Source organism: Salmo salar, chromosome ssa09, assembly GCF_905237065.1.
Source record: "Salmo salar chromosome ssa09, Ssal_v3.1, whole genome shotgun sequence".
NCBI classification, from domain to species: Eukaryota; Metazoa; Chordata; class Actinopteri; order Salmoniformes; family Salmonidae; genus Salmo; species Salmo salar.
In genome coordinates this window covers 106,110,690-106,135,443 of record NC_059450.1, presented here as the reverse complement: position 1 = coordinate 106,135,443, position 24,754 = coordinate 106,110,690, and the positions used below count along the sequence as shown (strand labels likewise).

General features: G+C 42.2%; 1 protein-coding gene across 5 annotated transcripts in view; it reads left to right on the top strand.

The window, feature by feature from the left end:
- The window catches only part of dgkd (diacylglycerol kinase delta), a 171,794-nt gene that overhangs the window by 24,050 nt on the left and 122,990 nt on the right, over window positions 1–24,754 (top strand). For all 5 annotated transcript variants that reach the window (XR_006771103.1, XR_006771102.1, XM_045724294.1 and 2 more), the window contains exon 2: window positions 8,295–8,405. Coding sequence is in view for 3 of the 5 variants with exons in the window: in XM_045724294.1 (XP_045580250.1) it covers window positions 8,295–8,405 (111 nt within the window). In the remaining 2 variants the exon portion in view is untranslated. The remainder of the gene's footprint in view (window positions 1–8,294; window positions 8,406–24,754) is intronic.

Here is a 24,754-nt window from a genome sequence, read left to right as displayed (position 1 = left end):
CTAGTGTGCGCTCGGAACGCTCAGCGAGCGAAACGGTCTGAATTTACGAAAGGCCAAACTGACAACGTTTTCAGTTTACGAACACCCAAAGCACACTTTGGCACTCCAGATGTAAATTTACAAACACACCCGTAGTATAAGCCAGCCTTTGGTCTAGAAATATTTGGTTGTTTAGTACATAGCCTTACATGTGAATCCTAAAAGAGATGGGTGGGGCTAAAGCTTAAAAGGGTGTGAACGATGCTGAATGGGTGTAGACAAAGAGGAGCTCTCCAGTAGGTACCAAAACATTCAAAGGTCATTTTCTCAAAAGTGACATTACAAGTTTTTCAACTTTCAAAGCAGAATTACTTCCCATTGTTCCTCAATAGTAGTGTATGATATACAATGTTCTAGCTCTGAGTCTCTACTTTTATCCAATATAAAAAACACAATTAAAAATGTTTGTACACGATCGAGCCGGTTGGTCACATAAAATGCATTCGAATAGTATATATAAAAACAGAAATCCCTTATTTACATAAGTATTCAGACCCTTTACCTATGAGACTCAAAATTGAGCTCAGCTGCATCCGGTTTACATTGATCATCCTAGAGATATTTCTACAACTTGATTGGAGTCCACCTGTGGTAAATCCAATTGATTGGACATGATTTAAAAGGCACATACCTGTCTATATAAGGTCCCACAGTTGACAGTGCATGTCAGAGCCAAAACCTAGCCATGAGGTCAAAGGAATTGTCCGTAGAGCTCCGAGACAGGATTGTGTCGAGGCACAGATCTGGGGAAGGGTACCAAAAAAAAAATTCTGCAGCATTGAATGTCCCTAAGAACTCAGTGGACTCCATTATTCTTAAATGGAAGAAGTTTGGAACCACCAAGACTCTTCCTAGAGCTGGCCGCCCAGCCAAACTGAGAAATCGGGGGAGAAGAGCCTTGGACAGGGAGGTGACCAAGACCCGATGGTCACTCTGACAGAGCTCCAGAGTTCCTCTGGAGTTCCTCTGGAGCTCCAGAAGGACAACCATCTCTGCAGCACTCCACCAATCAGGCCTTTATGGTAGAGTGGCCAGACGGAAGCCACTCCTCAGTAAATGGCACATGACAGTCCGCTTGGAGTTTGCCAAAAAAGACTCTCAGACCATGAGAAACAAGGTTCTCTGGTCTGATGAAACCAAGATTGAACTCTTAGGCCTGAATGCAAAGTGTCGTGTCTGAAGGAAACCTGGCACCATCCCTACGGTGAAGCATGGTGGTGGCAGCATGGTGGTGGCAGCATGGTGCTGTGGGGATGTTTTTCAGTGGCAGGGACTGGGAGACTAGTCAGGATCGAGGCAAAGATGAACGGAGCAAAGTACAGAGAGATCCTTGATCAAAACCTGCTCTAGAGAAGGTTCACCTTCCTGCAGGACAACAACCCTAAGCACACAGCCAAGACAATGCAGGAGTGGCTTTGGGACATGTCCTTGAGTGGCCCAACCAGAGCCCGGACTTGAACCCGATCGAACATCTCTGGAGAGACCTGAAAATAGCTGTGCAGCGATGCTCCCAATCCAACTTGACAGAACTGGAGAGGCTCTGCAGAGAAGAATGGGAGAAACTCCTCAAATACAGGTGTGCCGTGCATGTAGCGCCATACCCAAGAATACTCAAGGCTTTAATCACTTCAACAAAGTAATGAGTTTGAATAGTTTTTTTTATTGACTTTTTTTTTTTATACATTTGCAATTTCTAAAAACCTGTTATATGATTCATCATGGGATATTGTGTTTTTTAGATTGATGTGGGGGAAAATAAACAATTTAATTTAAATGTTGAAAATGTCAATGGGTCTGAATACTTTCCGAATGCACTCTATAGTGTAGTTGATTTAGCACATGCCTTATGCAAAACCAACACGTTTTGATTGAGAATTGGAATCATAGTAGCAGCCAAGAAGGCTAGCTCTGGTTTATTTTCTGAAGGCTATGCATATAGTTTGAAACTGACTGACACTTCTGACTTGCACCACTGCAAAAAGTAAAAGAAGAGGAGAGGAGAGAAAAAGAAGCGTAAAATACACCTCAAGACTATAGGCGTCCATAATGCAGGCATGTTTTCACACACCCAGCGCACAATGCATCCATCCTATGAGCATAGGCCTTATAGCCTAGCTGGGCTAACGCAAATGCGTTTAGACCTCCCGGCAAACAGACCACAACGTCACACATGCTAGAGCAGGAACCCTGACCTATCATACAAGAGTGAAGTGTGTGTTTGCCGGGAGGTCTAAACGCATTCATGCTAGGCAATAAGGCCTATGCTCATAAGACGGACGGGGGGAAGAGAGAGAGAGAGAGAGAGAGAGAGAGCTAGACTTAAGAGAGTGATCACAGAAACTCATTTGTTTTGTAGTAAGTCCGGACCCAGTATTAACTTCTATGAGATCAGTGTCTCCCCCGCAGGACGGTTGAGCTAACATAGGCTAATGTGATTAGCATGAGGTTGTAAGTAACAAAACAAAGTCCCAAGACATGGACATATCTGATATGGGCAGAAAGATTAACAAGAATTTAAGCTATCTGCACTGTCCAATTTAGAGTAGCTATTACAGTGAAAGAATACCATGCTATTGCTTGAGGAGAGTGCACAATTATGAACTTGTAAATGTATTAACAAACCAATTAGGCACATTTGGGCAGTCTTGATACAACATTTTGAACAGATATGCAATGGTTCATTGGATCAGTGTAAAATGTTGCACATACACTGCTGACATCTAGTGGCCAAACTCGAAATTGCGCCTGGGCTGGAATAATACATTAAGGCCTTTCTCTTGCATTTCAAAGATGATGGTACAAACAAACAAAGTATTTTTCTTTGTTTTATCTTTTACCAGATCTAATGTGTTATTCTCCTATATTCATTTCAAATTTCCACAAACTTCAAAGTGTTTCCTTTCAAATGGTATCAAGAATATGCATATCCTTGCTTCAGATCCTGAGCTACAGGCAGTTAGATTTGGGTATGTTATTTTAGGTGAAAATGGGGGGAAAAAAGGGTCAGATCCTTAATTAAGTAATGGAGTACTAGATTTAAGCAGTCCACACCAACTACATAATTCTCATGGAAAACCAGGGGATTGTAGTAAACAAAACTGTGTGTCCATTGGGGCTCTTCCTTTTCATGTTTAGCTGGCTCTCATTTCATTGTTGTTGCGCTTGTCTTGTTAATTACTTCCTTTTATATTTGTTCCTAAGCTGCTACATTTTGTGTGTACACGACACATTTTTCCTATACTAACCGTTGGTAGCGGAAGGCACACTAATGCCCTGGACCAGAGCTAAGCTGTCACCTGCTACCACCCATTGAGCAGCAGTTCCTATCGAAATGAATTTATAGCCGTGGTGGCAGCTCTGTGTCCATTCTTACAGTCATATTGGCTACCACAGTATTAGGCTAACTTGCTTTTTAACAAGGAATCATATTCACCTCAGACCTGCAAAGCCTTTTTTTAAAGCTATGCTATGATGATAAAGCTGTTATGACTAGGGCTGTGGCGGTCAACCAGTGATTGTCATGCAAATAACTTCAGGTCTCACGGTATTTGACCGTTAATTAACATAAACACATTTAGTATCTATCTCCTGGCTTCCACACACAGCCTACAAGCCACTGATACAGACCTTTTGGAACATCTACATTTTCAGTCTAAATCCATGTAATGTAGTAGGCTACACCATCACAATAAATCCATTATTTATTTTAGACAGGTCTAAAGAAACATCATATGAAGAAAATGTAATCTATTTTACAAGAACAGCATACCCTCATATCTGGCTATGTTATATGGCTGTGGGCTATGCTAGTTCATTTAGCAGACAAGATTTGCTTAGAATTCCTTGGCATTATTTTATAGTATGAAGAATACAATTGAACATAGCTGAATAAAATAGAGTCAGGAGTGTGCACATGTGGCTGCTCTGTGTTGAGCGGTTAACAAAGAAAGAGGATCTCATTCTTCATTTTGCGTTATTTATGTAACATTAGTTGTGATACAATAGTTAGGCTATATGCTTTGATTTAATACATTCTAAGGCTGCATTCGACTCTAATGATTTGAAAGAAGTCACATGAAAGGCATGCTCTCTGCTTTGTTTCTTGCTCAGGCTGCACACTTCATCACCTCATCACCTGTTTATACAGAACAAAATACAATCATTCAAAATAGGCTACTAAAACATGATTTTGGCCACAGAGATATTTAGCTTATTTTTTTTTATAATAAATTGTGTACTGTTTTAAATTGCATTGTCTACAGTCGGAAGGAAAGGCAGCGAGCAATTTGACCAGATTATTGTTGAGTTGCGTCTCTGTGAAAAGTAGAGAGGCCAAGCCAGGCATACCGCAATATTCAATATACAATTGCAGGAAAACATAGTTTGGAAAGAAAATGGTTATTGCTGTAGAGCGAAGACAAACAAAGGACTATTCTGTCTTTTAGTTATCAAAAATTATCAACCTAATTGAGCCGAACAACAGTATAGCACCAGCGGAGAGCATCTGTAATCTCCCCGGTGATTTCCCCGTGAGTGCGCACTGTGCATATTCACTGTTTATCATTGTTGGGTCAGTGCTACTTAGTTTGTTTTTGGAAAATAATTTCCTCCTCAAGGACGTTCAGAGACTTGCTCCAAAGTCACTGTGCTTAGGGTTGTTGTCCTGTTGGAAGGTGAACCTTCGCCCCAGTCTGAGGTCCTGAGCGCTCTGGAGCAGGTTTTCATCAAGGATCTCTCTGTACTTTTCTCCATTCATCTTTCCCTCATGCAAAGATAGAAGAAACATAGGCCTACTATACTTGCCCAGCCATGCATTGAACTGTCTTTTTTTTTTTTTTTTTCAAACAGTGATTGAGTTATATTATTAGCCTAAATTATGACTATCCAATCTACTCATCACATTACCAATTGTAGGCTATTTTACATAGGTCTGCAAATGCGATTATGCATGTAATGCATTATTATAAAGGTGCATTTTTATGGTAACCGTACGTAAATGTAAATGTAACCGATTTTCCCCAAACTTGAAACTCAGGAGCCGCCAGTTAGGCTAACCCGGTTGTAAAGTGGATTAATGTGCTTAATTTTAAGAATCAAGCGATAAATATAGCAGCACGAGAAAGCTGGATCCTCTTTTCGATAGTGGCCAGTCAAAACTCTCTTTTCACACACTGGGCATCATTGACAAGTGATAGATAATACATAATTTACAAGTGATAATATTGTCACCCATCAGACTATTGTTCATTTAATCTTGTCTTTTACATGTATTAAATAATATGTGACATTTTAGATATTTTAGAATCGACTACCTGTCAAAAGCGGGGGGAATTTATCTATGCATTTAAATAGCGAATGGAGGACGCTTTTCCCTTGGTTCATTTTCATTCCAGCCAGGTAGGCTATACTCCTGTTATAAAGCGAAGCAATGTGCCTAATATAGTAGGCCTAGCCTATTAAGCTGATGGGATCCTCCTCTTTTTAATAGAGGCCATCAAAACTCAATTTTCTCACGCAATTCCTTAACCAATAGAAAATTGGGCAACGTGAGCTCATGTTCATGGTCTCTCATGATGTTTGATTTGATTTTCGAAAACATTTGCATTGATGTCAGAGGGATTAGAGGGACAATAGAGTGCTGAGTACTAGGCCATTACTGACTGGCATTTAGCACGTTTGGTAGATTATTAATGACCATCAGCAGCATCAAAGCACAGCTTTGGAGTTACCGCTGTGGCGGACTGGCGGTAATACGTCACTGTAACACCCCTAGTTATGACTGACTGCTTAGATTTAGATGTATTCAAATCTGGATTTCAAAGCCAGTTCCACTGCTGATTTTCACCTGGGACTGATTTAGACCCGGGATACCAAGTGGGTAAAATTATCAGGTAGAACAGAAAACCAGCAGTACTCTGGACCTCCAGAATCGGATTTGAATATCCCTGCCTTAGGTGATGCTTTACTGCGCAGCACTGCTTTTCGAAGCAGAGGATGACTGTGGAGAGCATGCGGTCAGAGCAAAATGTTGGTTCATCAACAATTCTCTGGTTGCTCCTAATGCTGACATTGGATGCGGACCTGAAATATTGTCTCCACTGGAAGGCTAAGTCCCATTTCTCCACTCTCTGACTTTTTCGCATAGATTTAACAATGATGAGCAACTTCTTCCAGTCAATGCTTACACCATTCCTATGCATTTAAATCCATGACATGGAGTTTGCAAGTGCACACTTCGGGAGAAGGTTGGAGAATTTGGGACACAGGCTACCAGTGGAGGCAACATTTTGCGACATCCGAAGATGTCCAAATCAGCCCTAGACCCTACCACCCTATGTGCTTTTGTAAACTCAGCAAAAATAGAAACGTCCTCTCACTGTCAGCTGTGTTTATTTTTAGCAAACGTAACGTGTAAATATTTGTATGAACATAAGATTCAACAACTGAGACATAAACTGAACAAGTTCCACAGACGTGACTCACATAAATTGAATAATGTGTCCCTGAACAAAGGGGGGGGTCGAAATCAAAAGTAACAGTCAGTATCTGGTGTGGCCACCAGCTGCATTAAGTACTGCAGTGCATCTCCTCCTCAAGGACTGCACCAGATTTGCCAGTTCTTGCTGTGAGATGTTACCCCATTCTTCCACCAAGGCACTTGCAAGTTCCCAGACATTTCTGGGGGGAATGGCCCTAGCCCTCAACCTCCGATCCAACAGGTCCCAGATGTCCTCAATGGGATTGAGATCCGGGCTCTTCGCTGGCCATGGCAGAACACTGACATTCCTGTCTTGCAGGAAATCACGCACAGTATGGCTGGTGGCATTGTCATGCTGGAGGGTCATGTCAGGATGAGCACTTTATGCCAGTCCTGTCTGGTCCAGCGACGGTGGGCTTGTGCCCATAGGCGACGTTGTTGCCGGTGACGTCTGGTGAGTTTCTGCCTTACAACAGGCCTACAAGCCCTCAGTCCAGCCTCTCTCAGCCTATTGCGGACAGTCTGACCACTGATGGAGGGATTGTCTGTTCCTGGTGTAACTCGGGCAGTTGTTGTTGCCATCCTGTACCTGTCCCGCAGGTGTGATGGTCGGATGTACCGATCCTGTTCAGGTGCTGTTACACGTGCTCTGCCACTGCGAGAACGATCAGCTGTCTGTCTTGTCTCTCTGTAGCGCTGTCTTAGGCGTCTCACAGTACGGACATTGCAATTTATTGGCCACATCTGCAGTCCTCATGCCTCCTTGCAGCATGCCTAAGACACATTCACGCAGATGAGCAGGGACCCTGGGCATCTTTCTTTTGGTGTATTTCAGAGTCAGTAGAAAGGCCTCTCGAGTGTCCTAAGTTTTCATAACTGTGACCTTAATTGCCTACCATCTGTAAGCTGTTAGTGTCTTAACGACCGTTCCACAGGTGCATGTTCATTAATTGTTTATGGTTCATTGAACAAGCATGGGAAACAGTGTTTAAACCCTTTACAATGAAGATCTGTGAAGTTATTTGGATTTTTACTAATTGTCTTTGAAAGACAGGGCCCTGCTGAGTTTAATTCCGAGAGGAAGCAATATGGTGGGTTGCTCTCTAATTGGCCAGGTAGAATTCACTTCTCCTATCCAAACCTCTCAGTCTTACAAAAGTACGTAGGGTGTAGTAACTAGCCGGGGTTGATTTGATATTCAGGGGTAGTAGGCCTATCTCTTTCCTACATTTAGACACTTGGTTGGTTTATTTGTGAACTGACTGTGTCTCCGCTCTCCAGCTTTGGCAATGTCTTAATGTCAAGCCCAGTTTAGTGACTCTGCCTCCCTGGATATGTAAATCGAACATGGCCAATGCTGCTGTCCAAACCCCCTATATGTCAGAGTAGAGGAGCTAGGCTAGGCTATACATCTGGGCAGAGAGATGATATAACGGTGCTGGTGGTAAGAGTGCTCAGTGCTGCAGGGGTTCGGGTAGCTAAGCTTTGTAGATTAAGGGAGACATCGTTCAGACATTGTGAATGGCTGGCATTGTTAGTGCAGCTCAGGGGATCATACATTCGATTTCACAGATGTTCCCGAGAAAAGGTTGTGTGGTTCATGATGATATTATATTCTTACCTATTTATATAGTCATGGGGTTGATGTTTTGATAAGGCTGCACATGGATGATCCCGTGCATCACTGTTTTTTGTGTGTGTGTACGTTAGTGTGTGTGTGTTTGGGAGGATGGGGACGTCACTGACTCTAGTCTCCCTACGTTGTCATCCTGTGCAGACGATCCTGAAGGAGGGCAAATTGGTAAAACAGACCAACTCGTTCCAGCGCTGGAAGAGACGCTACTTCAAACTGCGTGGGAGGACTCTGTACTATGCCAAGACTGCCAAGGTTGGTATTCATTTTTACTCTTTATGTATACAGTGAGCTGCAAAAGTATTGTGACAGTGAGAAATTTTTTGTTGTTTTGGCTCTGTACTATAGCAAATGATACAATTACTATTAATTTGAAGATATTTTCATCCATATCGGGTGAACCGTTTAGAAATTATAGCACTTTTTGTACATTGTACATAGTCCCCCCATTTTAGGGGCAAATTCATGTAATTGTATTTCACACAACATTTCACAACATATTAAGTGTCCACCCTCAGGCCACTACTCTACTACCACATATCTACAACGCAAAATCCATGTGTACGTGTGTGTGTGTGCATGTGTCTGTCCCTGTGTGTGTCTCCACAGTCCCCTCTCTTCCATAAGGTGTATTTTTATCAGGTTATTTTACATCAGATTTTACTGCTTGCATGAGTTACTTGATGTGGAATAGAGTTCCATGTAGTCATAGCTCTATGTAGTACTGAAAAACAGTTTCTATCTCAAGGCCATCAGATTGTTAAACAGCCATCACTAGCACATTCGAGGCTGCTGCCTATAGGCATAGACATGGAATCACTGGCCACTTTAAGGAATGGAACACTAGTCACTTTAATGATGTTTACATATGTGGCATTACTCATCTCATATGTATATACTGTATTCTATACTAATCTACAGTATCTTAGTCACTTAATAATGTTTACATATCTTACATTACTCATCTCATGTGTATATACTGTTGTCTATACTATTCTACCGTATCTCATTCACTTGATAATGCTTACATACCTTGCATTACTCATCTCATATGTACAGTTGAAGTCGGACGTTTACATACACCTTCGCCAAATATATTTAAACTCAGTTTTTGCATTTTTTTTTCTCACAATTCCTGACATTTAATCCTAGTAACAATTCCCTGTCTTAGGCCAGTTAGGATCATCACTTTATTTTAAGAATGTGATGTCAGAATAATAGTAGAGAGAATGATTTATTTCAGCTTTTATTTCTTTCATCACATTCCCAGTGGGTCAGAAGTTTACGTACACTCAATTAGTATTTGGTAGCATTGCCTTTAAATTGTTTAACTTGGGTCAAACGTTTTGGGTAGCCTTCCACAAGCTTTCCACAATAAGTTGGGTGAATTTTGGCCCATTCCTTCTGACAGAGCTGGTGCAAACCTGAGTCAGGTTTGTAGGCCTCCTTGTTCACACACACTTTTTCAGTTCTGCCCACACATTTTCTATAGGATTGAGGTCAGGGCTTTGTGATGGCCACTCCAATACCTTGACTTTGTTGTCCTTAATAAGCCGTTTTGCCACAACTTTGGAAGTATGCCTTGGGTCATTGTCCATTTGGAAGACCCATTTGCGACCAAGCTTTAACTTCCTGACTGATGCCTTGAGATGTTGCTTCAATATATCCACATACTTTTCCTGCCTCATGATTCCATCTATTTTGTGAAGTGCACCAGTCCCTCCTGCAGCAAAACACCCCCACAACATGATGCTGCCACCCCCATGTTTCACGGTTGGGATGGTGTTCTTCGGCTTGCAAGCTTCCCCCTTTTTCCTCCAAACATAACAATGGTCTTTATGGCGAAACAGTTCTATTTTTGTTTCATCAGACCAGAGGACATTTCTCCATAAAGTACGATCTTTGTCCCCATGTGCAGTTGCAAACCGTAGTCTGGCTTTTTTATGGCGGTTTTGGAGCAGTGGCTTCTTCCTTGCTGAGCGGCCTTTCAGGTTATGTCGATATAGGACTCGTTTACTGTGAATATAGATACTTTTGTACCGGTTTCCTCCAAAATCTTCGAAGGTCCTTTGCTGTTGTTCTGGGATTGATTTGCACTTTTCGCACCATGGTACGTTCTGTCTCCTTCCTGAGCGGTATGACGGCTGCATGGTCCTATGGTGTTTATACTTGCGTACTATTGTTTGTACATATGAACGTGGTACCTTCAGGTGTTTGGAAATTGCTCCCAAGGATGAACCAGACTTGTGGAGGTGTACAATTGTTTTCTGAGGTCTTGGCTGATTTCTTTTAATTTTCCCATGATGATGTCAAGCAAAGAAGGTAGGCCTTGAAATATATCCACAGGTACACCTCCAATTGACTCAAATTATGTCAATTAGCCTATCAGAAGCTTCTAAAGCAATGACATCATTTTCTGGAATTTTCCAAGCTATTTAAAGCCACAGTCAAGTTAGTGTATATAAACTTCTGACCCACTGGAATTGTTTTACAGTGCATTTATAAGTGAAATAATCTATCTGTAAACAATTGTTGGAAAAATTACTTGTGTCATGCGCAAAGTAGATGTCCTAACCGACTTGCCAAAACTATAGTTTATCAAGACATTTGTGGAGTGGTTAAAAAACAAGTTTTAATTACTCCAACCTAAGTGTATGTAAACTTCCGACTTCAACTGTATATACTGTTTTTTTCTATACTATTCTACTGTGTCTTAGTCCGTTCCGCTCTGACATCACTTGTCCATATGTATACAGTCTTAATTCATTCCTACTTAGAATTGTGTTTATTGGGTATTCGTCGTGTGATTTGTTAGATGTTACTGCACAATCAGAGCTAGAAGCACTAGCATTTCGCTACACCCGCAATGACATCTGCTAATGACGTGTATGTGATCAATAAAATTTGATTTGATTTACTATGTGTCCGCCCATAGTCTGTGCTGGACTTGGGGACTGTGAATAGACGTCTGTTGGCGTGTATTGGGTATGTATAGGTGTCTGAGTTGTGTGCTAGTAGTTTAAACAAACAACTCGCTGCATTCAACATGTCAATACTTCTCACAAGTACAAGTAGTGTTGAAGTCGATCTCTCCTTTACTTTGAGCCAGGAGAGATTGACATGCATATTATTAATGTTAGCTCTCCGTGTACATTTAAGGGCTAGCCGTGCTGCACTGTTCTGGGCCAGTTGTACATTTCCTAAGTCCCTCTTTGTGGCACCTGACCACATAACTGGAAAGTAGTCCAGGTGGGACAAAACTAGGGCCTGTAGCACTTACCTTGTTAACCTCTATGGGCTAGGTGGGACGCTAGCGTCCCCCCCGTGGTGCACTCCATCAACAGCAGGTGCATTTCAAGAGCGGCAAATTTGAATCCAAATAAATGTCAAAATTCAAATTTTTCAAACATACAACTATCTTACACCCTTTGAAAGATAAACATCTCTTTAATCTAACCACGTTGTCCGATTTCAAAAAGGTTTTACGGCGAAAGCATAAAGTTAGATTATGTTAGGAGAGTACATTGACAATAGCTGTGTGTAATGTTTTGTCAATTCAAAGACAGGGTCACCAAAACCATAAAACCAGCTAAAATGATGCACTAACCTTTTACAATCTCCATCAGATGACACTCCTAGGACATTATGTTAGACAATGCATGCATTTTTAGTTCTATCAAGTTCATATTTATATCCAAAAACAGCGTTTTACTATGGCATTGATGTTGAGGAAATCGTTTCCCTCCAATAACCGGCAGTCAAGTCAGCACCACAAATTAAATAATTAAAATTAGAAAACATTGGTAAAATATTATATTGTCATTTAAAGAATTATAGATTTACATCTCTTGAACGCAATTAACTTGCCAGATTTAAAAATAACCTTACTGGGAAATCACACTTTGCAATAATCTGAGCACTGCGCCCAGAAAAATACGCGTTGCGATACAGACTAGCCGCCATGTTGGGGAGATCTAAAATCGAAAATACTATGTAAATAATCCATTACCTTTGATTCTCTTCATCAGATGTCACTTCCAGGTATCAGAGGTCCATAACGAATGTAGTTTTGTTCAAAAAAGCTCATCATTTATGTCCAAAAATCTCCGTCTTGTTAGCACATGATCTAAGCCCGCCGGACTTCACTTCATGAACGAGGGGAAAAAATATATTTACGTTCGTTCAAACATGTCAAACGTTGTATAGCATAAATCATTAGGACCTTTTTTAACCAGAACATGAATAATATTCAAGGTGGACGAATGCATTCTCTTTTACAGCGTATTGGAACGAGGGTACCCAACATGAACTCGCGCGCCAGAGTCTAATCGGCCATCACCGTTCCATGGCTCTTGTTGGGTCAGATCTCACAGTAAAAGACTCAAAACACTTTGTAAAGGCTGGTGACATCTAGTGGAAGCAATAGGAAGTGCCAAAACATTAATCAACCCCTGTGTGTTTCAATGGCATAGGCTTAAAGGTAATTCAACACATCAGGTATCCACTTCCTGTCAGAAAATGTCTCAGGGTTTTGCCTGCCAAATGAGTTCTGTTATACTCACAGACACCATTCAAACAGTTTTAGAAACTTTAGGGTGTTTTCTATCCATATATAATAAGTATATGCATATTCTAGTTACTGGGTAGGATTAGTAACCAGATTAAATCGGGTACGTTTTTTTATCCAGCCGTGAAAATACTGCCCCCTAGCCCCAACAGGTTAATAGCGTTGTTAAGAAGGCAGCTTAGTGCTTTATTATGGACGGACCTCTCCCCATCTTAGCTACTGTTGCATCAATATATTTTGACCATGAAAGTTTACAATCCAATGTTATACCAAGCAGTTTCGTCTCCTCAACTTGTTAAATTTCCACATTATTCATTACAAGATTTAGTTGAGGTTTAGGGTTTAGTGAATGATTTGTCCCAAATACAATGCTTTTAGTTTTTGTAATATTTAGGACTAATTTATTTCTTGCCACCCATTCTGAAACTGACTGCAGCTCTTTAAGTGTTGCAGTGATTTCACTTGCTGTAGTAGCTGACGTCATCAGCATACATACAGTAGACACACAGGCTTTACTCAGAGCCAGTGGTAGGTCATTAGTTAATCTGTTGAGGACAGACGTTCCGCTAGCGGAACCCCGTTCCGCCTGCGGAACCCCTAGCCAACAGCCAATGGCATCGCACGGCGCGAAATACAAAACCAACTAAAATACCACAATTCAATTTTCTCAAACAATCAACTAATTTACACCGTTTTAAAGATAAGACTCTCGTTAATCTAACCACATTGTCCGATTTCAAAAAGGCTTTACAGCGAAAGCAAAACATTAGATTATGTTAGGAGAGTACATAGACACAAATAATCACACAGCCATTTTCCAAGCAAGCATATATGTCACATAAACCAAAACCACAGCTAAATGCAGCGCTAACCTTTGATGATCTTCATCAGATGACACTCCTAGGACATTATGTTATACAATACATGCATGTTTTGTTCAATCAAGTTCATATTTATAACAAAAAACAGCTTTTTACATTAGCATGTGATGTTCAGAACTAGCATACCCACCGAAAACTTCCGGTGAATTTACTAAATTACTCATGATAAACGTTGACAAAATAGATAACAATTATTTTAAGAATTATAGATACAGAACTCCTTTATGCAATCGCTATGTCCGATTTTAAAATAGCTTTTCGGCGAAAGCACATTTTGCAATATTCTGAGTACATAGCTCGCCATCACGGCTAGCTATTTTGACATCCGCCAACTTCGGGGTCACCTAAATTCAGAATTACTATTAGAAAATTGGATTACCTTTGCTGTTCTTCGTCAGAATGCACTCCCAGGACTTCTACTTCAACAACAAATGTTGTTTTGGTGCCAAATAATCCATAGTTATGTCCAAATACCTCCGTTTTGTTCGTGCGTTCAGGTCACTATCCGAAGGGTAACGCGCAAGCGCATTTCGTGACAAAAAAATTCAAAATATTCAATTTCCGTACTTAACCTCTTACATCTAGACGTTCCGCTAGCGGAACACCTGCTCCAATATCCAATGATAGGCATGGCGCGAATTACAAATTCCTCAAAAATACAAAAACTTCAATTTTTCAAATATATGACTATTTCACAGCATTTTAAAGACAAGACTCTCCTTTATCTAACCACACTGTCCGATTTCAAAAAGGCTTTACAGCGAAAGCAAAACATTAGATTATGTCAGCAGAGTACCCAGACAGAAATAATCAGACTACCCATTTTTCAAGCTAGCATATAATGTCACAAAAACCCAGAAGACAGCTAAATGCCGCACTAACCTTTGATCTTCATCAGATGACACACCTAGGACATTATGTTATACAATACATGCATGTTTTGTTCAATCAAGTTCATATTTATATCAAAAAACAGCTTTTTACATTAGCATGTGACGTTCAGAACTAGCATACCCCCCGCAAACTTCCGGGGAATTTACTAAATTACTCACGATAAATGTTCACAAAAAGCATAACAATTATTTTAAGAATTATAGATACAGAACTCCTCTATGCACTCGATATGTCCGATTTTTAAAATAGCTTTTTGGTGAAAGCACATTTTGCAATATTCTAAGTACATAGCCCAGCCATCACGGGCTAGCTATTTAGACACCCGGCAAGTTTAGCCTTCACCAAAATCAGATTTACTATTACAAAAGTTTGATTACATTTACATTTACATTTACATTTAAGTCATTTAGCAGACGCTCTTATCCAGAGCGACTTACAAATTGGTGCATTCACCTTATGATATCCAGTGGAACAACCACTTTACAATAGTGCATCTAAATCTTTTAGGGGGGGTTAGAAGGATTACTTTATCCTATCCTAGGTATTCCTTAAAGAGGTGGGGTTTCAGGTGTCTCCGGAAGGTGGTGATTGACTCCGCTGTCCTGGCGTCGTGAGGGAGCATGTTCCACCATTGAGGTGCCAGAGCAGCGAACAGTTTTGACTGGGCTGAGCGGGAACTGTGCTTCCTCAGAGGTAGGGGGGCCAGCAGGCCAGAGGTGGATGAACGCAGTGCCCTTGTTTGGGTGTAGGGCCTGATCAGAGCCTGAAGGTATGGAGGTGCCGTTCCCTTCACAGCTCCGTAGGCAATCACCATGGTCTTGTAGCGGATGCGAGCTTCAACTGGAAGCCAGTGGAGAGAGCGGAGGAGCGGGGTGACGTGAGAGAACTTGGGAAGGTTGAACACCAGACGGGCTGCGGCGTTCTGGATGAGTTGTAGGGGTTTAATGGCACAGGCAGGGAGCCCAGCCAACAGCGAGTTGCAGTAATCCAGACGGGAGATGACAAGTGCCTGGATTAGGACCTGCGCCGCTTCCTGTGTGAGGCAGGGTCGTACTCTGCGAATGTTGTAGAGCATGAACCTACAGGATCGGGTCACCGCCTTGATGTTAGTGGAGAACGACAGGGTGTTGTCCAGGATCACGCCAAGGTTCTTAGCACTCTGGGAGGAGGACACAAGGGAGTTGTCAACCGTGATGGCGAGATCATGGAACGGGCAGTCCTTCCCCGGGAGGAAGAGCAGCTCCGTCTTGCCGAGGTTCAGCTTGAGGTGGTGATCCGTCATCCACACTGATATGTCTGACAGACATGCAGAGATGCGATTCGCCGCCTGGTTATCAGAAGGGGGGAAAGAGAAGATTAATTGTGTGTCGTCTGCATAGCAATGATAGGAGAGACCATGTGAGGATATGACAGAGCCAAGTGACTTGGTGTATAGCGAGAATAGGAGAGGGCCTAGAACAGAGCCCTGGGGGACACCAGTGGTGAGAGCGCATGGTGCGGAGACAGATTCTCGCCACGCCACCTGGTAGGAGCGACCTGTCAGGTAGGACGCAATCCAAGCGTGGGCCGCGCCGGAGATGCCCAACTCGGAGAGGGTGGAGAGGAGGATCTGATGGTTCACAGTATCAAAGGCAGCAGATAGGTCTAGAAGGATGAGAGCAGAGGAGAGAGAGTTAGCTTTAGCAGTGCGGAGAGCCTCCGTGACACAGAGAAGAGCAGTCTCAGTTGAATGCCCAGTCTTGAAACCTGACTGATTAGGATCAAGAAGGTCATTCTGAGAGAGATAGCAGGAGAGCTGGCCAAGGACGGCACGTTCAAGAGTTTTGGAGAGAAAAGAAAGAAGGGATACTGGTCTGTAGTTGTTGACATCGGAGGGATCGAGTGTAGGTTTTTTTCAGAAGGGGTGCAACTCTCGCTCTCTTGAAGACGGAAGGGACGTAGCCAGCGGTCAAGGATGAGTTGATGAGCGAGGTGAGGTAGGGGAGAAGGTCTCCGGAAATGGTCTGGAGAAGAGAGGAGGGGATAGGGTCAAGTGGGCAGGTTGTTGGGCGGCCGGCCGTCACAAGACGCGAGATTTCATCTGGAGAGAGAGGGGAGAAAGAGGTCAAAGCACAGGGTAGGGCAGTGTGAGCAGGACCAGCGGTGTCGTTTGACTTAGCAAACGAGGATCGGATATCGTCAACCTTTTTTTCAAAATGGTTGACGAAGTCATCCGCAGAGAGGGAGGAGGGGGGGAGGGGGAGGAGGATTCAGGAGGGAGGAGAAGGTAGCAAAGAGCTTCCTAGGGTTCCTAGGATTACCTTTTGTTGTCTTCGTCAGAATGCACTCCCAGGACTGCTACTTCAATAACAAATGTTGGTTTGGTCCAAAATAATCCATCGTTATATCCGAATAGCGGCGTTTTGTTCATGCGTTCCAGAAACTATCCGAAATGGTAAATCAGGGTCGCGCGCATGGCGCAATTCGTGACAAAAAAAATCTAAATATTCCATTACCGTACTTCGAAGCATGTCAACCGTTGTTTAAAATCAATTTTTATGCAATTTATCTCGTAAAAAAGCGATAATATTCAGACCGGGAATCTCCTTTTCGGGAAACAGAGGAAAAAACACAAAGACGGGGGCGGCGAGTGCATGCGCCTAAGCCCACAGTCCCTTGATCGGCCACTTGAGAAAGGCGATAATGTGTTTCAGCCTGGGGCTGGAATGACGACATTCAGGTTTTTCCCGGGCTCTGAGAGCCTATTGGAGCCGTGGGAAGTGTCACGTTACCGCAGAGATCCTTTGTAATGGAATGAGATGTCAAAGAAAGACAATAAATGGTCAGACAGGCCACTTCCTGTAAAGGAATCTCTCAGGTTTTGACCTGCCATTTGAGTTCTGTTATACTCACAGACACCATTCAAACAGTTTTAGAAACTTTGGAGTGTTTTCTATCCAAAGCTAATAATTATATGCATATTCTAGTTTCTGGGCAGGAGTAATAATCAGATTAAATCGGGTACGTTTTTTTATCCAGCCGTGAAAATACTGCCCCCTAGCCATAACAGGTTAAAAGCATGTCAAACGCTGTTTAAAATCAATTTTTATGCTATTTTTCTCGTAAAATAGCGATAATATTCCAACGTTGTATTCATTCAAAGGCTGAAAGAAAGACATGGCGAGTTCTCGTGACCGCGCATCTCCAGTCTCACTGTCCCCAGGCTGACCACTTACAAACTCTGCTCCTATACTTTGCCCAGAGACAGCAGACACCCCATTCCACTTTCTGGCGGCTTTAGAGAGCCAATGGAAGCCTTAGAAAGTGTCACGTTATAGCACAGATGCTGTAACGTTGATAGAGATGCAACAGAAGGACAACAAATTGTCAGACACGGCACTTCCTGTATGGAATCTTCTCAGGTTTTGGCCTGCCATATGAGTTCTGTTATACTCACAGACACCATTCAAACAGTTTTTGAAACTTTGGAGTGTTTTCTATCCAAATTTACTAATTATATGCATATTCTAGTTTCTGGGCAGGAGTAGTAACCAGATTAAATCGGGTACGTTTTTTTATCCGGCCGTGAAAATACTGCCCCCTATCCCAAAGAAGTTAAGATTGAAAAAAAGTAATGAGCCTAGACAGCTGCCCTGGGAAATGCCTGACTCTACCTGGAGGCCCCACTGAATTCTGTTAGACAGGTAACTCTCGATCCACAATATAGCAGGGGATGTAAATCCATAACACTTATGTTTTTCCAGTAGCAGGCTATGATCGATAATGTCAAAAACCGCACTGAAGTCTAACACAACAGCCCCCACAATCTTTTTATCTGCAATTTCTCTCAGCCAATCAGTCATTTGTGTAAGTGCTGTGCTTATTGAATGTCCTTCCCTATTAAGCATGCTGATAGTCTTGTCAATTTGTTTACTGTAAAATAGCATTGTATCTGGTCATACACCATTTTTTGGTAACTGAATAGTTGGCTTGAGCCAGTAAGGGGGGCTTTACTATTCTTAGTAGTGATGCACCAATATGACAATTTTTGGCCGATACCGATATATGATATTTTCCTTGCCAAAAAAACCCCAATACCGATAACCGATTATTGGACATTTTAGCTGCCTTTTTAGGCATTCTAGTACAGTTAAATAGTTAACACACACACATGGACGCAGCGGTCTAAGGTACTGCATCTCAGTGCAAGAGGTGTCACTACAGTCCCTGGTTCGAATCCCGGCTATCACATCCGACCATGATCAGGAGTCCCAAAGGGCGGCGCACAATTAGCCCAGCGTCGTCAGGGTTTGGCCGGGGTAGGTCGTCATTGTAAATAAGAATTTGTCCTTAACTAACTTGCCTAGTTAAATAAAGCTTACACACACACCGCACTGACCAAAAAGTTATTTTGTTGCCATTTACGTATGTCCCCATTTCCAGTAAAACAGAATCAAAACCTATTTCTTTCACTTACTTGCTGTGCTGTTTCGTTGTTAATTTGCTCAGTCGTTTCATTCTCAAACAGGATTTCAATGGAACGCCGTTTGGGTCTTTGCATGTCAAAAAATAAAACATTGACCAGTAGATTACACTATTTGACGTGTCAACTTAGCTTGTTGACCAATCATGACCTGAATATGAGTTCACATCACATAGTAATTTAACGCGTACATACATTTCTTACGTTGTTATTACACATTGATTACACTATCACTTATATTTCATGTCACAACGATTCATGGATACGTATGCTATGATGCTGGTAAAGTTGTCTCGCGCACCTACAGTGCTGGTCTTAAAAAAAAGCTAGCTAGCTCATGGATGCAAACAATGTTCTTCCCCAAAAACATAGCAAAATGACAATCTGTTTCAGTAGCTATAGTTAGCTAGCTAACTATATAGCTAGGCGGCATCATCTGAAATAACCCTAATTTATAAGACATTGATTAATAGTGGTCGGACCCATCTATGTGAAGATAGCAACAATAAGGATTAGCCCCAATAGTGGACTTTGCGGTTAACCTTCAAAATAAAATTGTGATAATTCTACTATTTGTATTAATTTGCATCACTGTCAATGACATACTTTTATTTTGAAGGCAAACCGCATAGTCCACTATTTGTGCCTAATCCTTATTGTGGCTAGCTTCACAACACATAACCAAGTCCAGTCGAGCCTCACTAGCCAGATTAAGCTAGCTGGTTGCTTATAACGTTAGATTTGGGCAACAGGGTTAAGCAGCTGGCTAGCTATTTATTTTCATTAACTAAAGTTAAATTTCAATGGGCAAACAACAAGTGCCAACCTAGCTAATACTTACTTACTCACAAGAATTCCTGAATCATTGCTAAGAATAATGAAAATGACTGCAGTTTCTACTGGTCGTTGTTTTCAGGCTGATTGTATTGGTGCTAGCCAGGTACCAAGCTAAAACTAGCTACCCCCGAAGTTGTGGTCGAACAAATTATGCTTTATTACCAACGCGGTATTGTAAGCACATCGTTCGTGGCCGGTGTTTTCTTGTTTGCAGACTTTCTGTACAGCTTTGACAGTGCTTGATTGCCCCCCATCTATCTTCAGAGTTCGTTCTGTTAGGTGACCTAAACTGGGATATGCTTAGCACCCCGGCAGTCCTACAATCTAAACTAGATGCCCTCAATCTCACACAAATTATCAAGGAACCCACCAGGTACCACCCTAAATCCGTAAACATGGGCACCCTCATAGATATTATCCTGACCAACTTGCTGTCCAAATACACCTCTGCTGTTTTCAATCAGGATCTCAGCGATCACTGCCTCATTGCCTGTATCCGCTATGGGTCCGCGGTCAAACGACCACCCCTCATCACTGTCAAACGCTCCCTAAAACACTTCAGCTAGCAGGCCTTTCTAATCGACCTGGCCCGGGTATCCTGGAAGGATATTGACCTCATCCTGTCAGTAGAGGATGCCTGGTCGTTCTTTAAAAGTAATTTCCTCACCATCTTAAATACGCATGCCCCTTTCAAAAAAACTAAGAACAGATATAGCCCTTGGTTCACTCCAGACCTGACTGCCCTCGACCAGCACAAAAACATCCTGTGGCGGACTGCACTCGCATGGAATAGTCCCCGCGTTATGCAACTTTTCAGGGAAGTCAGGAACCAATACACGCAGTCAGTCAGGAAAGCAAAAGCTAGCTTTTTCAAACATAAATTTGCATCCTGTAGCTCTAACTCCAAAATGTTTTGGGACACTGTAAAGTCCATGGAGAATAAGAGCACCTCCTCCCAGCTGCCCACTGCACTGAGGCTAAGTAACACTGTCACTACCGATAAATCCACTATAATTGAGAATTTCAATAAGCATTTCTCTACGGCTGGCCATGCTTTCCTCCAGGCTACCACAACCTGGCCAACAGCTCCGCACCCCCCGCAGCTACTTGCCCAAGCTTACCCAGCTTCTCCTTCACCCAAATCCAGATAGAAGATGTTCTGAAAGAGCTGCAAAACCTGGACCCGTACAAATCAGCTGGGCGAGACAATCTGGACCCTCTCTTTCTAAAATTATCTACCGCCATTGTTGCAACCTCTATTACCAGTCTGTTCAACCTCTCTTTCATATCGTCCGAGATCCCTAAAGACTGGAAAGCTGCCGCGGGCATCCCCGTCTTCAAAGGGGGTGACACTCTAGATCCTAACTGTTATAGACCTATATTCATCCTGCCCTGCCTTTCTAAAATCTTCGAAAGCAAAGTTAATAAACAGATCACTGACCATTTCGAATCCAACTGTACCTTCTCCGCTGTGCAATCTGGTTTTCGAGCTGGTCCCAGGTGCACCTCAGCCACGCTCAAGGTACTAAACGATATCATAACCGCCATCGATAAAAGTTCTGTACTGTTTGTGCAGCCGTCTTCATCGACCGGGCCAAGGCTTTTGACTCTGTCAATCACCGTATTCTTATCGGCAGACTCAACAGCCTTGGTTTCTCAAATGACTGCCTCGCCTGGTTCACCAACTACTTCTCAGAGTTCAGTGTGTCAAATCGGAGGGCCTGTTGTCCGGGCCTCTGGCAGTCTCTATGGGGCTACCACAGGGTTCAATTCTCGGGCCGACTCTTTTCTCTGTATATATCAACGATGTCGCTCTTGCTGCGGGTGATTCCCTGATCGACCTCTACGCAGACGACACCATTCTGTATACTTCTGGCCCTTCTTTGGAACTGTGTTAACTAACCTCCAAACGAGCTTCAATGCCATACAACTCTCCTTCCGTTGTCACCAACTGCTCTTAAATGCAAGTAAAACTAAATGCATGCTATTCAACCGTTCGCTGCCCTCACCCGCCTGCCCGACTAGCATCACTACTCTGGACGGTTCTGACTTAGAATATGTGGACAACTACAAATACCTAGGTGTCTGTTTAGACTGTAAACTCTCCTTCCAGACTCATATTAAACATCTCCAATCCAAAATTACATCTAGAAACGGCTTCCTATTTCGCAAAACAAAGCCTCCTTCACTCACACCGCCAAACATACCCTCGTAAAACTGACTATCCAACTGATCCTCGACTCTGGCGATGTCATTTATAAAATAGCTTCTAATACTCTACTCAACAAATTGGATGCAGTCGATCACAGTGCCATCCGTTTTGTCACCAAAGCCCCATATACTACCCACCACTGCGACCTGTGTGCTCTAGTCGGCTGGCCCTCGCTACATATTCGTCGCCAGACCCACTGGCTCCAGGTCATCTATAAGTCTATGCTAGGTAAAGCTCTGCCTTATCTCAGCTCACTGGTCACCATAGCAGCACCCACCCGTAGCACGCGCTCCAGCAGGTATATCTCACTGGTCATCCCCAAAGCCAACACCTCCTTTGGCCGCCTTTCCTTCTAGTTCTCTGCTGCCAATGACTGGAACGAACTACAAAAATTACTGAAGCTGGAGACTCATATCTCCCTCACTAGCTTTAAGCCACAGCTGTCAGAGCAGCTCACAGGTCACTGCACCTGTACATAGCCCATCTGTAAATAGCCCATCCAACTACCTCATCCCCATACTGTATTTATTGATTTATCTTGCTCCTTTGCACCCCAGTATCTCTACTTGCACATTGATCTTCTGCACATCTACCATTCCAGTGTTTAATTGGTATATTGTAATTACTTCGCCAACATGGCCTAGTTATTGCCTTTACCTCCCTTATCCTACCTCATTTGCACACGCTGTGTATATATACTTTTTCTACTGTATTATTGATTGTATGTTTGTTTATTCCATGTGTAACTCTGTGTTGTTGTATGTGTCGACCTGCTTTGCTTTATTTTGGCCAGGTCGCAGTTGTAAATGAGAACTTGTTCTCAACTAGCCTACCTGGTTAAATAAAGGTAAATTAAAATCTGAGCAGCTAACCGATTTGTAAATTGCCCACCCAATCTACCTACCTCATCCCCATATTGTTTTTATTTACTTTTATGCTCTTTTGCGCACCAGTATTTTTACTTGTTCATCACCATCTGCTCATCTATCACTCCAGTGTTAATTTGCTAAATTGTAATTACTTCACTACTATGGCCTATTTACTGCCTTACCTCACGCCATTTGCACACACTGTATATAGACTTTCTTTTTTTCTATTGTGTTATTGACTGTATGCTTGTTTATTCCATGTTTATCTCTGTGTTGTTGTTTGTTGCACTGCTTTGCTTTATCTTGGCCAGGTTGCAGTTGTCAATGAGAACTTGATCTCAACTAGCTTACCTTGTTAAATAAAGGTGAAATAAATAAAGTGCTACTGTATGTTTTTTTTTTTACACGCAAAGACCCAAACGGCGTTCTATAGTATGTATGTTGTGAAGCTAATAGAAGTGACGCTATTACTGTGTAAATCCGGTAGGGCAACATCGGAAAAATAGCGCACTTGGTAGTGTGTACCAGTGTTCGACCAGTCGGCGAAAGCTAACATCACCCATGGCAGAGAACGGTTGATCGTCAAGGGCAATGAATTCCGTTATCTTGGCTTTAATGAATTTCGCCTTTGAGTTGTCTCGCTGAAATGTTCTTTTTTTTTTTTTCAAATGACTGCTTGACTTGTTGACTGCTCGATCCACACAGCAGACAATGTGGGCTAGGTTATGAATACTGTGTTGCACGTGAAGCACAACATTTTACGTGGAGTCATTAAGGCATGTACCTACGTTATATAGGTATGCACGTCAGCTTCGACATCGTTTTTGCACATCGGCGTTAAACTAGACATTGGCCATTACCGATGTTGGCATTTTTAGCTAATGTCGGCCGATTCAGATATGTTCACCGATATATCGTGCATCCCTAATTCTTAGGTAGCGGAATTACTTTTGCTTCCCATCAGGCCTGAGGGCACACACTTTGTAATAGGCATAAATTGAAGATATGGCAAAAAGGAGTGGTAATCTCGTCCGCTATTATCCTCAGTAGTTTTCCATCGAAGTTGTCAGACCCCGGTGGTTTGTCATTGTTGATAGACAACAATAATTTTTTCACCTCTTCCACACTCACTTTACGGAATGAAAAATTACAATTCTTGTCTTTCATAATTTGGTCAGATATACTTGGATGTGTAGTGTCAGCGTTTGCTGCTGGCATGTCATGCCTAAGTTTGCTAATTTTGCCAGTGAAAAATGTATTTAAGTAGTTGGCAATATCAATGGGTTTTGTGATGAATGAGCCATCTGCTTCAATGAATGATTGAGCTCAATTTGCCTTTTTACCCAAAATTTCATTGAATGTGCTCCAAAGCTTCTTTATTTAATTTATCTTTGTTTCAAAGTGTAGTTTATTTTTATTCAGTTTAGTCACATGATTTCTCTATTTGCAGTATGTTTGCCAATCGGTTGTGCAGCCAGACTTATTTGCCATTCCTTATGCCTCATCCCTCTCAACCATACAATTTTTCAATTTCTCATCCATCCAAGGGGATTTAAAAGTTTTTACATTCATTTTCATAATGGGTGCTTTCTTATTAGTAACTGGGATAAGGAATTTCATAAATGTGTCAAGTGCAACGTCTGTTTGCTCCTCATTACACACCACGGACCAACAAATATGATTTACACCAACAACATAGGAATCACTACAAAACGTCTTGTATGACCTCTTATACACTATTTTAGGCCCAGCCTTTGGAACTTTGGTTTTCCTAGATATGGCTACTATATTGTGATCACTACATCCGATCTGGATACTGCATTCAAGCAGATTTCTGCAGCATTAGTAAAGATGTGATCAATACATGTTGATGATTTGAGTC